Source organism: Sitophilus oryzae, unplaced genomic scaffold, assembly GCF_002938485.1.
Source record: "Sitophilus oryzae breed Bouriz unplaced genomic scaffold, Soryzae_2.0 scaffold_1576_pilon_pilon, whole genome shotgun sequence".
In the NCBI taxonomy this organism is placed as follows: domain Eukaryota; kingdom Metazoa; phylum Arthropoda; class Insecta; order Coleoptera; family Curculionidae; genus Sitophilus; species Sitophilus oryzae.
In genome coordinates, this window is record NW_022146254.1 from 4,279,507 (window position 1) to 4,296,307 (window position 16,801).

Below are 16,801 nucleotides of genomic sequence, written 5' to 3' on the forward strand. Positions count from 1 at the left end.
GATTCTCATAAAATATACAGGGTGTTCCATTTAAATTAAACAAGTTATTGCCGTTTAAAGCTAGTAATTATTTAAAATAAAATTTTAAACACTGTGTATAAGGTAGTATAATTTTTAGTATTGCAACACAATAACTGATCAATAGATAAACTTCAGTAAATATTTAGTATTAAAAACTTTGATACCCTCGGAGAAATGAAGCCTTAAAATTTATACTGCAATTTCACAAAATTGAAAATATTTCAAAAACGGTTAGGTTTAAGTGTAATAAACCTTAATCAAATTTACCTTTATTTTAACCGTAGAAACTAAAAATGCAATAATATACAGGGTGTTCCATTTAAAAAAATACAACTTTGATATTTTTTATTTATTTGGGCCATTCTGTATCTTGTAAAAATATTTTTAAATTGTAGCTCTAATAGTCCATCAACGAACCCAAAACTTACAATTTGTAAAAATCTAATCGTTTAGCTACAATATTCCGTGTCGTATGTGGTGAACAACCCTGTAGATATAGTTTTTGCGAAAAATCATTTTGGAGAATTTTTTTTCAAAAGAGACTTACAAAATATACAGGGAGTTAGGTTAGGTTGTAGCAAGTATTTCGTCGACATGTATTTTTCAAATCAAAAGATTTATCTTTTTATTTTTTTAGAATTTTCCCAAATTGCACTTGCAATACTTTGCAAATAATATTATAACATTTTTTTCGTGTACTCGCGCTTTAAGCTAGTGTATTTGTATAAGCTGGCTGTTTACGAAATTCTCCGATGGTGGCAGCACTGTCGGAGAATGCACCAAGCCTATACTAAGTTAGTGCTCATTACCTAATAATTCTCAGATGTAATAAATGATAACATTCATTAAAGAAGGAAGAAATTACGGAGTTTTTAAAATTATAATTCCAATTCAATATGTTTGTATATCGTAATATCACAAAAAAATTTAATAAAAAAAAATGAAAAAACATTTATACGCTCTATATATTTGTTACATATACTTATAACGTAATAGCCACCAAGTGTTTTTTTAGATTAAGTGGATGATGTTTATAAGAGAATTAATAGAGAGAGAGTATACATTCTTCAATTAATATTAATGCAATTTAAATAAACATTCTAAAGAAATATTCCATTTAGATTAGTTTACTTACGTGTGAATGGACATAAAAATAGCATTATTAATATATATTTCTAACAGAAACCATTTTATTAAGGCAAAATCTGAATTAAAGTAGGTAGAAAAACTTTAATTTTTTACATTTCCAGATGTATACTACCAAATTAAGCAGACTATAAACCAGTTGAAAAATTTTCAAGTCTAAAGTTATAATAAATATTATTATTCATGAAAATAATGGTTTCTTATAAATGACAAATATTGCGGATAATTAATTAATTGTTTAATACTAGACATCGTTCTAATAAATACACACACAGTAATTTATTTAAATATACTTATATTAGAAAAGTAAATATGTACTAGATGATGTAGCAATTAATATTAAAAAAAAAATAGTTAATTATATGATAACCTTTTAAAGATTCTCATATATTGTAACATCATTACATAATACAAGGTATGCCAAAAAATTTGCAACAAATGAGATTTACTTTTCAGTTTTTAAAAAAGTTTGTGCAAAACTTCTTCGACATATCCAATAAAAAAATCATTTTGTCATTATGTTATAAGGTTATATGACAACTCTCATTTGCTGTCCTCCTTTCACGCAGTTGAGCAGCTTTGAACTGTTCAAGAACGCGATACTCTCACTCCATTCAATTGAGTCATAAAGTTCCAGAACTGTTCCGCGCCATTTCAGAACCGTTCTCGAGTAGCCCCAGGGCGTAAAGCCCGGAACTCGAAATTCGCGAATGCAGGACAGCAATTGCGCATTATAATAAAAATCCTCTTTCAATATGAGATAACAAAATATCAAAAAAATCACATAAAAGTTGTCTTACCAAGTTTCATAAATATTAAATATTTTGGAACTTTAAAAATATCAATTTTTATTTTCACGGTTTTCAAGAAATATACAGGGTGGTCCGGACTGATTTGCGGAAACTTCGGCAGTATATATTCTACAGATGAAAAAAAGTTCGTATAAATGTATGTCCTAAAATGCTTATTTTCGGAAATACAGGGTGTAGAAATTTCATTTTTATTTCGAGAGAGAGAGATTTTTTTCCAATAATTTCTGAAGTAACGTCAATAATTGGATCAAAATTGGTGTCTGGGAGTTTTTTGACATGAAAAATTTGATTTTGCTGTCAATATGACTCCTACTTGTAGAGGGCGCCACCTATATAGTTTTTAACTGGTTTGAAGAGTAATAAATTTTCGCCCGTACCTGTATAAAACTACGGAGTAAAAAAAAAATACATTTGCGACGTTTTTTACGTAAAAAGGATCTCTTGATAAAAATCGCTACGAGTAATGGTTCTCGAGATATTTGAAATCGAAATTATCAATACCTGTCATCATTGACATAAATTAAACATGCTGACTAAATATTTATTAAACTGAAATCATAAACTTGAAATGTTTTTGTGCCAAAAGTTCAACAGAAACTGTTTTATCGTCATTTTTTCACAGAAAAAATTATGATTAATTTAAAAAAATAAAAATTTCAATAATAACATGTATTGACTATTTCCATTCTAAATATCTTGAGAACGGCTCCTTGAAGCGTTTTTACCAAAAGACATTTTTTACGTAAAAAGTCACGGAAATGTATATTTTTTCACTCAGTAGTTTTATACAGGTACGGACACAAAAAGTTATTACTATTCAAAACAGTTAAAACAAATGTAAGTGGCGCCCCCTACAAATAGGAGTCATATTGACATCAATATCAAATTTGTCATGCCAAAAAACTCCCCCGAATACTAACTTTCATCCAAATATTGACATTACTTCAGAAATTATTTGGAAAAAATCGAAATAAAAATGAAATTTCTACACCCTGTATCTTTGAAACTAAGCATTTTAGGACATACATTTATACGAACTTTTTTACTTATTTTTATCTGGAGAATATGCTGCCGAAGTTTCCGGAATACAGTTCGGACCACCATGTATATATTTTTTTAACGAATTCTCTACTATGCTGTAAATAATTATTGTATTATTTAAGATACTAAACTGATGCAAGGCAAAAAAAATGTAAGCAAATATGTATTATTTTTTCATCTATAGAGGATGAAAATATTGAAAAAGCCTATCATCAAATTACTTTGAATGAGTTAGCATGTAGAGATGGGTTGTTATTTAACTATCTGTTATTTTATAACAGTTATTTAGAAATAACATAACGCAACCATTGTTACTCCTAAAAAGTAACAGATATAAAATAAAGACACGTAGAGATCGACCGCTCGTTATACAAAGCCGGCGCCCTGCATGGCCACGAAATGCTATGGTGCCCGAAGCAATCCAAAAAAATAACTAGTATGAAAAATCTCAGTTATTTTGATAATCATTGATAACGGACGGCATCGGCAGTCGAGGTACAGTCCCTAGTGGGGAATGCGCTACGGCGAACGTTCGGTCGATGGTCGTGTTGGCCTCGTAACAGCTTAAAAATAACGTATATAAAATAACAGTTATTTTAGATATGTTGTTTCTTAACCTGTTACGAGCATAATGGGTCGATATAAGCGGAGTTGGAAAATAATAGATTTTTCGCCTGTGTCGGTCGATCGCGGTGTACGGTGGCCTAAGAATTTAATTATCTAATTTTTAATACATTCATATATTTGCAAAAAATATAACTAAAGGGTATTTTGCGTTTTCTAAAACATATCGACAGTCAGAATTTATTTCAATAGTTTGAAAGTGATTTTGTTTTGTCAGATTTCTAGGTATTTTTAGCATCAATAATGCGTGGTGAATAAAAATATTTATTAATTATAACTGAACTAAATAAAATTGTCTTGAATAAGCTTCTGTTATTAGAATCGTTTTGAGCAAGTTTATTTTACTATTTTGCTTTCTGAAAACTTATTTTTATTTATTTACGTTTTAAAGTTATTACTTAGTTATTAAGTTTTAGTTACTTAGTTATTTTTATTAATATTTCTAAATGCATGTACTTTCATTGTTTTTGCTACGTTTTAAAACTCTTCAAAGACAATTTTACTTACCTATCAGCAATGATGATATCAAGAAACTGTGAATGCTTATCAGCTAATTTTTTTTTAATATTAATATTGATTTTTTTTAAATAATTATTTTATTAATTATTAATAATATAATAAACATATTCTAAAAAATAAAACAGAGTTATTATTTAAATAAATTACTTTTTTTATTAAGAAATAAATACGAAGATTTTTATGATTTTACTACAATTTGGACAATGTGTATGTTTTTTAGATTTTTAAGATTAAAGTCAAAAAATAACAGAAACCTCATATTTTAAGCTGTTATATACCGGGTGCGTCTCAAATGTGGCTCACCCCTATAACTTTTTTATTTTTTCAGATTAAAAAACGAGATTTGGTATGTTAGTATATGACATAAATTAGGATTGATTCACGTAATCAATTGTTTTTGGTCACTTCCTGTTTCACCGGAAATGACTACAATTTTTGATTTTTAAATGGCACCCTAGGTATTTTTTTACTTTATTCAATAGAAAATGAAATTCTGAATAGAATGACATATCATATGTCAACTTTTGACGTTCTCCTTTAATAAAAAATTGCATTTTAAAATTCAATCTAGAGTGCCATGGTCATATTAAAAACACTAATTCTTAATCAAGGAGCCTTGAAAAAATAGATTTGATCGTCTAATGTTTTTAGTGTTTTGTCCTGGTCAGTTAGAAAATGCTCAAATCGTATTTATAATCATATCTTAATTTTTTCAAATGGAACGACTGGAACGCTCATTAGCATATTTAGAAAAAGCATTTTTTTACGAATAATTTGATACCACACACTTTTGATTTTTTGAGTCAAATTTTCGTTACGAGCCGCAAGTTATAATGTCAAATAAACCATATGCGAAAATGTCAAAAGTTGACATATGATATGTCACTCTATTCAGAGTGTTATTTTCTATCGAATAAAGTAAAAAAAATACTGAGGGTGCCATTTAAAAATCAAAAGTTGTGGTCATTTCCGGTGAAACAGGAAGCGACCGAAAACAATTGAATACGTCAATCAATCCTAATTTATGTCATATACTAACATACCTAATCTCGTTTTTATGACTAAAAAAACAAAAAAGTTATAGGGGTGAGCCACTTATAGGGGTGAGACACGCACCCGGTATAAATAACAGTAACAGTTTCATCTGTTATTTAAAAATAACGGTTTTGCCCAACAGTATTGGCATGTGTTTTTTACAATTTATTGCTGGATAGTAAAATAAAATTACTGCATTAAAAATTGTGTTTTTATTAGATTTGCTTTATATTATCTCTATTCATTTTTATTTTTTTTTAAATAACTGAAAGTGATATTTCTTGAAAGTCCTTGTATATTTATGAGAGTTGGTACATGATGTAAAATCAATTCTGAACTACTTTTCATTTTGACTTTTTGTCTCCTCTTCCCTCCTTGAATGAAAATCGATTTTTTGTTATTGGACGTGCTAAAGAAACTTTGTATGATTATTTTTTTTTTTCAAAACTCAATAATAAAAAAATAATTTATTGGGAACTTTTTGATACATCCTGTATAAATGACCTAACAGATCTAAGATTCCTTCAGGTTCAAAAATAGTCATTAAAAATCTTAACTTATTTAGATCATTTAAATGAAGAGCAGTTATTATTTAAAAAAGTTCATGTTTCGTTAACAAATTAAATGTATTAGTTAATTCCACATACCTCTTCCTGTGCTGGGTATACATCCAGGATGTATATTAGGTTGTAGAGCTTCGCCCATATGCTGTGACGGATCAACTAAAGCTATTAAATTATTTGCCATCAGATTGTTATTGATTAATGTTTGAGTAGTATCCATTGATACTTCACCCAAACCATTTACAGACATTCCGTTGACCATATTTACAGCATTTCGTACCCCTTGAGCATCTAGCTGACTCCAGTAAGTTTCACTTGGTGAAACATTAGAAACACCTAAAATTTAAATTACATTTTTATAAAATGTCACCTATTATATTCTATATGGCGAGCCGGCCTTCTAAAAAAGCTCTATATCAGTTTCCAGTTTTGAGATTTTCACTCCAATCCTTATTATAAAATATACGGACAATTCAAACATATTTTCTAACCGTAGTTGTATATATTTAAATGGAATGTTATATTTTCTTAGCTCAGTAGACTTGCCATTAAATTCTTGGTCTTTGTGGTCTTTGAAATATGACCATGTTATGTTATGTTTTAGACTAAATTTTCTGCACATTTAAAGCTCTCCCAAAATTATAAAATACCAAATTACTGACATTTTTTAGTAAGAAATATAACAGTGTTCCTTTTAAAACAAGGTGAACTAAATAGGTACACTGTACATAGCATATACAAGGAGAGTCAAAACATTATGTTGTATTTTTCACAACTACTTCAAATGAATAATCATTGTTTTACAATATACATGAACCTAGGTATATTTATATTTAAAATCAATGATTGTATTTAGAGCTTTTTTGGAAAGCTGGATAACTATGTATAACAAATTATGAAATAAAACATATGAGGAGCAAAATTATATGTAGGTATACCTGGTGGAGGCTGTACAGGGGCCCCAGTATATCTAAAGTAAGGATTTTTTAGATCCAAGGTGTTTTTAGATGTTTGTGTGGTACCTTCAACAGTAAGCTCTATTGTAACATCATAACTTTGTCTTTTATTAGCAATTAAAAGAACTGTGCCTGTTAAAACTTGTCCTTGCTTCAATAACAATGGTTGTTCTAATAAACATCTCACTTGATACCAGTGAGTAAGTGGCTCTGTGGGTGCAGTACTAAGCCAGATGGTTTGCTGTGATCCTATAAAAGCCACGTCAAACCAGAAGGCAAGACCGTGACACGTTCCAGATTCTAATATATGGAACTCTAAAGGGATGTTGATAGTGTGCAAGTCTGTTTCATCCGTTTCGAGGAAATCAACTACATGCCGAATACTTTTACTCATACATATCCTAACATCAAATGTATCTACAATAGGCTGTCTAAAATATTCCTTAACTGCACAATTTTGGATTGCTGATAAGTTCACTCCATGAAAGCAGGTCTGGAACCAAAAATTGGCTTTACTGTACTGCTCCATGTATAAGGAATCATCAGTAAATGGGGCAATATGTAAGTCACCCCTAGAAGGATACATTTTGCCACCAGGAACTAACCACCGTTTGGCATTAAGATAAGACTCTAACATTCTTTCGTTGTAGAGCATATAGCCCATAGGTTCAGAAATTATAACATCTACTTTCTCTGGAAGTTCTACTTCTTCTATTTTACCTGTAACAAATATTCTATTAACACAATTACATCAACAATGGATCAAATTCAAAGAATTTTAAATTATTTACCTGGTAAAACTTTAATACAATTGGAAAAATTATTTGCTTCAACTAGTTTTTGTGCATAATGAGCCATTGTCGAAGCTTCTACTGCATAAATACGTTTAGCACCAGCTTGAGCAGCGAAAAAAGATAAAATTCCAGAACCCGCACCCACATCCAATACAACTTTATCTTTAAAATCTTCCATGTTACATAATATCGCTCTCTGATAAGTATAAGTCCTAACAAAGTCTTGTAGCATATTCTGTTGTTGTGACAAATATCCATAAAACTGGAAATACTGAGTTGCAGAGGAATCTTCTGTTCTAACTGAAAAAACTGAAGCATCTCTGCCAGATTTGATTTTTGTTATTGCTACGGCAAAGTCACGCGCTTCCTCGGTAGTATTAAATTTAATTAGCAGAGATTCATTGTCAAATGAAAACATGTATGACTTCGCTCCAACTTTACAGCATTCACTACTAGAATCTACAGGAAACTCTAATAGCTCTGTAGTTTCATCCATTTCGAATATTCTCATGCTTATACCTTGTGGATCATAATCTGTTCTAAGTTTTACTTTTCTGTTGTATTTGGGTATATTAAAATTTTCTTCTTTAACTAAAAACACCAAAACTTCATGCATTTTGTGGGCCATAACGAGGTTCTTCAGCCGATATCTGATTGAATGAAAACTATAATTTTTGTGCACGCGAATGCAGACTACCACTTAAAAACTTAAACTTTAATATTTATTTCATTCTATGACCCACGTTTTTTGGAAATCTGTCAATGCTACACTCCAAAAAAGAACGTTTATTGTTTTCTTCCCGCACGCATCTTTTGACAAACATAAATAATAACCTCCCAAAATGAAAGCAGTGTGACCAACACAGCCAACAAGAAAACTTGATTTTTTTGAAATAAATATCCCTAGAATATTAATAAGTTAATCTATGGCTAATATACCTAGTTCCCGCTGTGGCAAAAAGTAAAGAATACCCTACCTACCATAGAATAAGTAAACCTACTTTTAGGCTCTGGCAAAGACCAAAGTCTGGGCCAAAGGCCAAAGGCTGTGGGATAGCTGAGGGCTCTAGTTCAAATCATGGTTCAAATTATCCTTGGCAGCTCAGGCCGTAAAACCAAAGATTATATTTTTAAATAATTCACTTTTTTATTACTTGTCAACAAACCGAGCATGTTTATCTGTCAAATTTGACAACAATTTTTTTCTCTTTGAATCAAAAAATCATTAGATTTCAGTTTTAGCGATTATTAATTAACAACTCGAACAAAAACTTAAGATGACCCATAATAGGTAAGTATAGTGCTATTTTACTCTGTATAACTTACTTTTTATTTCTCTATAGAAATAGAGTTGTCATTTTCTTCTTTCAACAGAGAATTGTTTTTTAGGAAGCGAACACGAAGTTTTCAAGATGAGACAGAGTTTATGCCTCTTTCAAAGAGAATTAATAATTTACATATTCACAATATGTTAAGTGAACAAGGACCTTTAATAAGCGCAGAATGGAATTTACAAGGACCATCAAATACACAAAATGTCAGGCTACCAGATTCTCCTAGTGAATCTGAAAGGAGTATAGAATCAAATTTTAGTCCTCCATATTCACCAGCATTAAATGAATCTCAAAATCCTCACTATTTCAATATTAATAAAGTGTTATATGAGATGTATCTTGAACGATTAAATAGAGGATGCCATCAAATTTAGATACATACATTATCAAAATGTGACTTTATACAGCATAGCCATTTATTGACTAGTGTTAGATGTATTTTTATGCTGTAAAAAGTGATCGATACATTCTTTTTGTACTGCCAATAAATAAGTTTGTTTTAATTGTAATATTGAGGTTTAGTTATAAATGACATTTTGTACAAAATATAATTTATTGTAATGATTATGTATTAGGAAGGTATTTTATATTTTATCTCAATTTTACTATAATATATTCTGTAATTTTATTTCTGTTTAGTATTTTAGAAATTTAATTTTAAAGTATTTGTCAAACAGGGTTACATGTTATTGTGGATGTATAGAGATAATTACTAGTTGCAATATATTCACGACATATATTGATATTAAATTAGAAATATAATTATTTACAAGAAACATTAATACATTAAGCAAAAAAATTTCTAAAATTCTAATTCCAGTAAAATACATTATATTTTTTCCTATTTTAGAATAAATAAATAACCTAATATAAATATATAACCTCAAGTTTATAAAAACCACCTTATATCTATTACTACAGATATTAAAGTTTAAAACTTTATGTAACTTAATATTAAAAAAGGCTTAAATAGATGCAGAAAATGTAAATATAAAAAAATCAATACGTTTAGGAATACGCGCGAAAAATTTGAATGAAAAATAACTGTAGTTAAAATGCCCTCTATGATGACGTTTGAACAAGAATTCTTGGCAAAGCCAAGTAGAACGGAAATGTACGGAGACTAGCGGACATGATGAAGTAGTGTTTCAGTGAAGTTTTATGGAATTTAGACTGTGTTTTAAAAACTTTAAACGACGGTAAGTACTTTATCTGAAGCAAAATTACCGTGATGTGACTGCTGGAGATAACACAGAGGTTTTCGCGGGTCGCGTATGTCCAAGGGTAGGGAGCTTCGTCGCTGTGATGTAGAAATTTGTGGAAGGGGTGCTCGTAACATACGTATTCATCCCCACAATCTTTAGGATAGGAAAGTGGTGGTGGATTTCCTCCACCACGTTTAGGCAGCGAAGCGTCATCGTCATAGATACAGCTCGGCTCTCAGATGAAATATTTTTCTGATTTTGTTGCTTGGAACTCTCAAGGTGAACGACCTAAAATCTGAAATTCCAAAGTGTTATCTCCAGTGGCCATTTTTTCGATTGCTGTTAATTTTTAGACTCTGTTGAAGGTACCTACTGATACAAAAATATCTATCTGCTTCCTAGGTTATTCTGAACTACCTAGTTATTAATAATAAATTCTCATCTTTCAATAATTATTCCTGCATAATATTTTGCTAAACAAAGAAGTCAGGTGAACGAACTTTACTAAAAAACTGGAAAGCTCTTTAAAAAAGTTACTAAATTTGAGGTTATCATAATACCAAAATAAATTCTGTCGTTATGTAAATATTTCAAAGAATTACTCCCTGGTATATTATAAAATTTAAATAGGTTTATGCTTGAAAATTAAACAATTTCATTCATGTATTGTTCTTTGCACAGGTGTATTACGACTGTTAAATAACAAACAACACAGTTGTTTAGTCCAGTCAAGCCCAGTTTGAATTATTTTGTTTTGTTAACACATTTTAAATATAAATTTATTGATTTTAAAACTATGATTCCTGTGGTGTTTTTATTTGCCGATATACCTAATCCTAATAGCTACAGGAGAATTATTTCAAGGCAATATCTGAGGCCAACGCATTTCGCAAGGCTCACATCGCAATTCAACCTACGCCTTAACTATTTTGTTTTTTCTTTAGTTGCACGAGAAGATAATGCAATTGAGTGCATTTGCATGTATGACGTCTAATCTATGAGTCAATTCCGTTAATCAATATGTTTTTTCTAGGAAGAGCGCTTATTTAAAATTTTCAATCTAGTATGCATAGAAAATAACATTTCAAAAGGAAATTGTGTTGAATTGGCAACGTCGCTACATTTTTGTTCTCGAGCAGAAACGGAGGGGAGTTGCCCCCCACCGAGACTTCTTCACCCTCCAACTGCTCAAATTTAGGGGTGATTGTGTAGGGGAAATTCTTTTATTAGGAGGAGGGGTTTGCCGAAATCCGAAATCTAATTTCATGAAGAAAACTTGCATTCCGGGGTTTACGTGGTCTCATAGATATTTTCCTTTTCACAAATAAAAAATGAAACTAAAAAAATGATTGATCGATACAGAAAGAGTTCATCGTTGCCACGTATACTTTTCTAGATGTAATATTCATTCCAATTTTGTAGTCTACTTTTGCGTTTAAAACTGCTTAAAAATGTTTTAAGTTTTTTTTATAACTATACGACTTTTAAGGTAAACAAGTATAGTTATAAAGGTTTCCTACTATTTAGGTTAACTAAGTGAAAATATTGAAAACACTCAATGAAAAGAATAATTTTTCCAATTCGTAAAAATTATGAGGATTATTTGTGATTCATAGATTTGGTTACAAATGGGTTTGGAACCGGGAAGTCCCGGTACCAAAATTACCGGGAATTCCCGGTTCTTTTGAGACATCAAAGAACCGGGACTCGAAACTATTAATTCCCGGTTCTTTCGGTACTTTCGGGAATCAGTAATTAAAAACATATTTTTTGTTACGTGCGATAGACTTGATACTTTCTAGCGGTCGAAATCAAACTCTTCTAAAAAATAAGTAGTGATGCTGTCTCTTATTCTGAAGTTATTTTGAAGTTTCTATAATCTTGATTAGCAATTATTGAAGTTTAAGGGGTGGGGGGGAGGGTGCCCGGTGGCGTAGAGGTACAGGCTCTCGTCTACTAATCTCAAGGTAGTGGGTTCGAATCCTACACCCGGTATTTCATCAGCCGACTATTTTTATTAAAATAAAAATAGTTTGGCTACCTAGGTCGACTTAGCCTTAAATGAGTACTTGGGATTCACAATCCTGAGGTAATAATAGACGGTTGAAGCGTAGTGCTAGCCACATTACCTTCCTTGTATACCGAACGGCTCTAGCTTGGCAAGCTGTACCTTGCTACTCCCAAAGCGTTAAACGCTATATACGGGAGCTATTATTATTATTATTAAGTTTTTTTTCTAATTTAGTTAAGTAATTAAAGTTGGTTTCGAGGTTGGTTGATGTTGTTTGATGTAATTTTTAAGCTACCTGTGTTTTCTTTTTTTTTCGCTTGTGTTCATGTTTACTTTCTCATGACTTAATAATTTGATATTATTTTCGTTTGAAACTCAATTTTTTTATCGGTTTTACTTTTGAGAACCATCCCTTGCTTGCTAATTGACGAACTCCACAATCGTTGAACGAAAATATTTTAGTACGGCGGGTATTAAGATATTCTTTGGTACGGCTCTGGAAACTTTAATTAAAGGGTTCAGATCTTTTTGCCCGTCACAGAACCGGGCCTCAGTAGCAATAATTAAAAAATTATTTTTTGTTACGTGAGAAAGTCCTTGGATACTTTTTACAAACTCTTCTAAATAAGTAATGATGCTATTTCTTATTGTTCTTGCTTCTTTTTTCTTTTGAAGTTCTTATAATATTTATTATGTTATATTTTAATAGATATTTGCACTTTGACTCAAATTTAGTTAAGTTGGTTTATGGAGTTTGATGTGAAATTTAAGTTACCTATACTTTTTTCTTTACTTGTGTTCACGCTAATTTTTTCATGACTGATTACTTAATAATTTGATATTATTTTCATTAAAAATCTCAATTTTTTTATCCATTTTAGTTTCAAAAACCATCGCTTACTTTCTGATTGATGAACTGTACCACCATTGAACAAAAATTAGTCAGTACCAAAATTACCGAAAGACGAAAATAAGTACCAAAAGTACCCGAAAAACGGGAAATCCCGGTTCCTAAGAGGCGCGGTGCGCGGTACCGAAATTCCCGGTTCCGAAATTCCCGGTTCCGAAAAACAGCTCCTGTTCCGGAAACCCTAGTTACAAAGTATGGCCGGTCAACAAAAGAATATCCAAGTATTGGACATAGTAACAGTGACAGTAGTTGACATGATTTTAATTCAAAAGTAGATTGATTTTTCTGATTTTTTTGTACAACACTTTGAAAATAAGGCAAGTGCTCATCTACGTCGAGCACCGGTTCCCAATAGATCACCGACGTTAAGCGACGTTAGACGATGCGAGTGAATGAACGGGTGGTGTTGTGCTGTTGTTCCGTGACAATAGTAAAATCTATTTATACACACTGCTCTTTCACGGCGGTTCGAGGCCGTATGAGATCGGATACGTCGTAATAGTCGATTTTAGACACTTGCCAAGTCGGCAGGCCATTGAGAATGATATGGCCGAGGACCGCGATTCGGGTTCCGCGTAAACAAAGTAGGCCCCGTCCTGATTAGTCTGAGCAGCAAAAAGAGACATTAACTTAAAAAAAACATTAACTAAAAATAGGCTAAAATATGACATAGCATATGTCAACTTTTGACATTTTCAATAAAAAAAAACGCTAATTTTAATGTTTTAAGTGCCATAAATTATTCGTAAAAAAATACTTTTTCCAAATATGCTAATGAGCCACCCTCGTTTCATTTGAAAACATTGAGATTAAAAATGTGATTTGGGCAACCATGGCACACTGGATTGAAATTTAAAATACGATTTTTTAAGCGAGAATGTCAAAAGTTGACATATGATATATGTCATTCTATTCGGAGTGTCATTTTCTATCGAATAAAGTAGAAATATACCTAGGGTGCTATTTAAAACTCAAAAGTTGTAGTAATTTCCGGTGAAACAGGAAGTCACCGAAAATAATTGAATACGTCAATCAATCCTGATTTATATCATATACTAATATACCAAATCTCGTTTTTTTTTTATCTGAAAAAAAAAGTTATAGGGGTGAGCCAGTTTTGAGACATACCCGGTATATACTTAAAAGATTTGGCACCAATTGCCGCTAAGTTTTCGAGAGAAGTAGGTTGTCTTTCTCTTTTAAAAGTACCAGATAATCTTTTTTTTTGCCTTTTTATAATTTTATTACAAATTATTCCTACTTAAGGTTTCAATATATTTTAAAATGATGCGATGTCTGAAGATATTTTTACCAAATGTTTATATGTTTTTGGTAGGACCATAAACCAAAATTAAAAAATATATATGTAGTAGTTGAACAATCTACAGAACCGTTAACTGAAATGTTTTAAAAAATCTTACTAATGTTCAGAACCAAGAACTCCTTTAATTACCGCTTGATTCTCTGTATACAATTTCGGAATTCCAATGCATTCAAGCACGACACTGGCCAAAATAATCTGAAGACGCTGAGAAAGAGTTATACGGAGACATTACTACTTTCTAAGATTTTATTTGCTTCGTTTCTTTAACCGAAATTCTTTCAACCACTCTTACGATGTTTGCGCCTAGAGACCGAGTTTGGCTTAACATTTGAAATTTTTATTAAAAGAACATAAAAAAATCTTTACTCAATTATACAGGCTGGCGCCTCCCATATGACATGGAGGCAGAGGTTCCAAGGAGAACGACAGTTGTATTGCACCTAAATATTGTGGAACATATTATGTATGTTTAGTTAGGGTATTATTTGTTAATTTAGAGCATTTTTAAAAATTATTTATACAGGGTACTCTCAAAAAAAGTTCCACATCAAAGTTGTGTGTTTTGTAATGGAACATCCTATAATATTAATTGATTTTCGGTTTCTAGAAAAAAAAGAGTTCTTAGACAAGTTTATGACTAAAATCTAAGGTTTTTGATTTTAGTCATTTACTTCATATACATACATATACATACAAGAAGCAGCTTAGCGATGGGATACACCCATCGCTAATACCAGTCGCCATAATACCAAGCTAATACCCAGCGGATATACCCCTCAATTACGTATACCAACCATCTGGAGAAGAGCAAAAGTAATCTTCATACACAAAATAGGCAAAACTGACTGGATCAACCCTATCATCTAGGCCTATTAGTCACACATCGTTCATACAAAAAACGATGGAGAAAGTAGTGGAGAGCCATATTCGAGAAAATCATCTAAATGTTAAACCACTGCAAATTCAAAAAATTTTACATGAATTATCTGTAAAAAATAGTTTCTCGTTTGATACCGCATCTGTTGACGGAAGAACAGAAATCAATTAGAATCAATTGGTGTCAAAACTCTACACCGGTTTAACACAGAAAACTCAAAAATTTTACATAATAATACTTTCAGTGATAAATCCTGGATTTGCTCTTATGAATCTGAAAAGTAACGTCAGTCGGCTGTTTGGGTGCTCCGAGATGAACCAAATCAGACGAAAGTTTGACTAAAGATGGTGACACCAAAATAATGGTGGTGACATTTGCCTCAACAGAGGGTCATGTAGCAACAATTCATCTGTAAGATTAAATAACTGCTACTGCTGATTGGTACATATCTATTTGTTTGCCGGTAGTAATTGCTGAGTTTCGAAAAACCAACCCTCAACGGCGAATCATCATCCAAAAACACAATGCAAGTGCCCACACAGCTCGAAAAACAATTGAGTTTTTAAAGCAAGAAAACAACAACAAACTTTTTACTTTTTTTTTACTACGAACTGTGTGGTCAAAGGTTCCAGCCTCCGGAAGATGCAGCCGGCGTCTTCAAAAACGGAATTTTGAAGATACCAACAAGCGAGTGCAATAACTGATTTCAGAATTGGTTCTAACGGATGCAAAAATGCATTTTTTCTTCGCGGAGAATACCTCGAAAAACAATAGTATTTAAAAGTTATCTACTATTTTTTCTACCTCTATATGAAAAATATAAAAGACAACCTTCTTATAACTGAAGCTCTGTCCTTCAAGAACTATAAGCAGTGAATCACATACCAAGAATTTACAATTTTGGGAAACACATCACTGTAGTATTGAGCAAGGAAAAGGATTGGAAGAGAGAAACGTTTGCTCATAATGTAAAAGACTCCATAACGTGTTATAATGACGCTTCCAAAACCAAAGCAAGGACAGGGATAGGAGTATTTGGGTCTAAAACTAAATACCCCAGCATCCTTCAGGCAGAAATCTACGCTATTGAAAGATGCGTACTTGCGTACAATTTATCTTAGATAGGAACTATCGAAAACACGAAATAGTCATCTTATCCGATAGTCAAGCAGCACTAAAAGCGATCAACTCAATAACCATCAATTCGAAGTTGGTCGAAGAATGCTTAGACAAGCTGCACTAATTAAGCAAAGAAAATAAAGCCCTCCTACTTTGGGTTTAATTTGGTTAAACAAAAACGATTCGGCTAGAAAAGGAGCGAACACTCCATTAACTGGACCAGAACCGTTCTGCTTTCCAAGCGGAAACCAACTTAAAGCGGAACTGGAATAGGAATCCTCCCACGGTCTAATACACTTGAAGAAGTTCCTCAGAACATACCACCGAGAAAAATCAAAGATTTTCCTTGATTTAAGTAAGAACAATCTTCGGATTGTCACGGGGTTTCTAACAGTACACTGTCTCCTCAACGAACACCTTAGTAGATTGAAGCTGAGAAACAACGGCGAATGATTCTGTCGGGAAAATGGGGACACACCAGAACACCTTATCACTGAGTGCGCCTCGACG

At 31.8% G+C, this 16,801-nt stretch overlaps 3 protein-coding genes across 14 annotated transcripts in view; 2 read left to right on the plus strand and 1 right to left on the minus strand.

Annotated features, from left to right (window-relative positions):
• LOC115879220 (histone-arginine methyltransferase CARMER) overlaps positions 1-8,338 on the minus strand; it is a 37,649-nt gene extending 29,311 nt beyond the window's left edge. For 9 of the 10 annotated variants that reach the window (XR_004049676.1, XR_004049673.1, XR_004049674.1 and 6 more), the window contains exons 1-3: positions 7,509-8,338; positions 6,700-7,437; positions 5,846-6,097 (exon numbers count right to left, since the gene is read on the minus strand). Coding sequence is in view for 4 of the 10 variants with exons in the window: in XM_030895916.1 (XP_030751776.1) it covers positions 5,846-6,097; positions 6,700-7,437; positions 7,509-8,139 (1,621 nt within the window). In the remaining 6 variants the exon portion in view is untranslated. Of the gene's footprint in view, positions 1-5,494; positions 5,608-5,845; positions 6,098-6,699; positions 7,438-7,508 lie in introns of those variants that run through there. The other variant, XM_030895918.1, reaches the window with a different exon arrangement.
• A 320-nt stretch (positions 8,339-8,658) lies between these two features.
• On the plus strand, positions 8,659-9,412 carry LOC115879225. Its single transcript, XM_030895926.1, has 2 exons — positions 8,659-8,802; positions 8,901-9,412. Exons 1-2 carry the CDS (start codon positions 8,789-8,791, stop codon positions 9,217-9,219), a joined length of 333 nt encoding a protein of 110 aa, XP_030751786.1. The 5' UTR covers positions 8,659-8,788; the 3' UTR covers positions 9,220-9,412.
• Positions 9,413-9,738: 326 nt separating this feature from the next.
• The window catches only part of LOC115879221 (zinc finger protein 467-like), a 32,309-nt gene continuing 25,246 nt past the window's right edge, over positions 9,739-16,801 (plus strand). For 2 of the 3 annotated variants that reach the window (XM_030895922.1, XM_030895923.1), the window contains exon 1: positions 9,739-10,044. The gene's annotated coding sequence lies outside the window, so the exon portion shown is untranslated. The remainder of the gene's footprint in view (positions 10,045-16,801) is intronic. The other variant, XM_030895920.1, reaches the window with a different exon arrangement.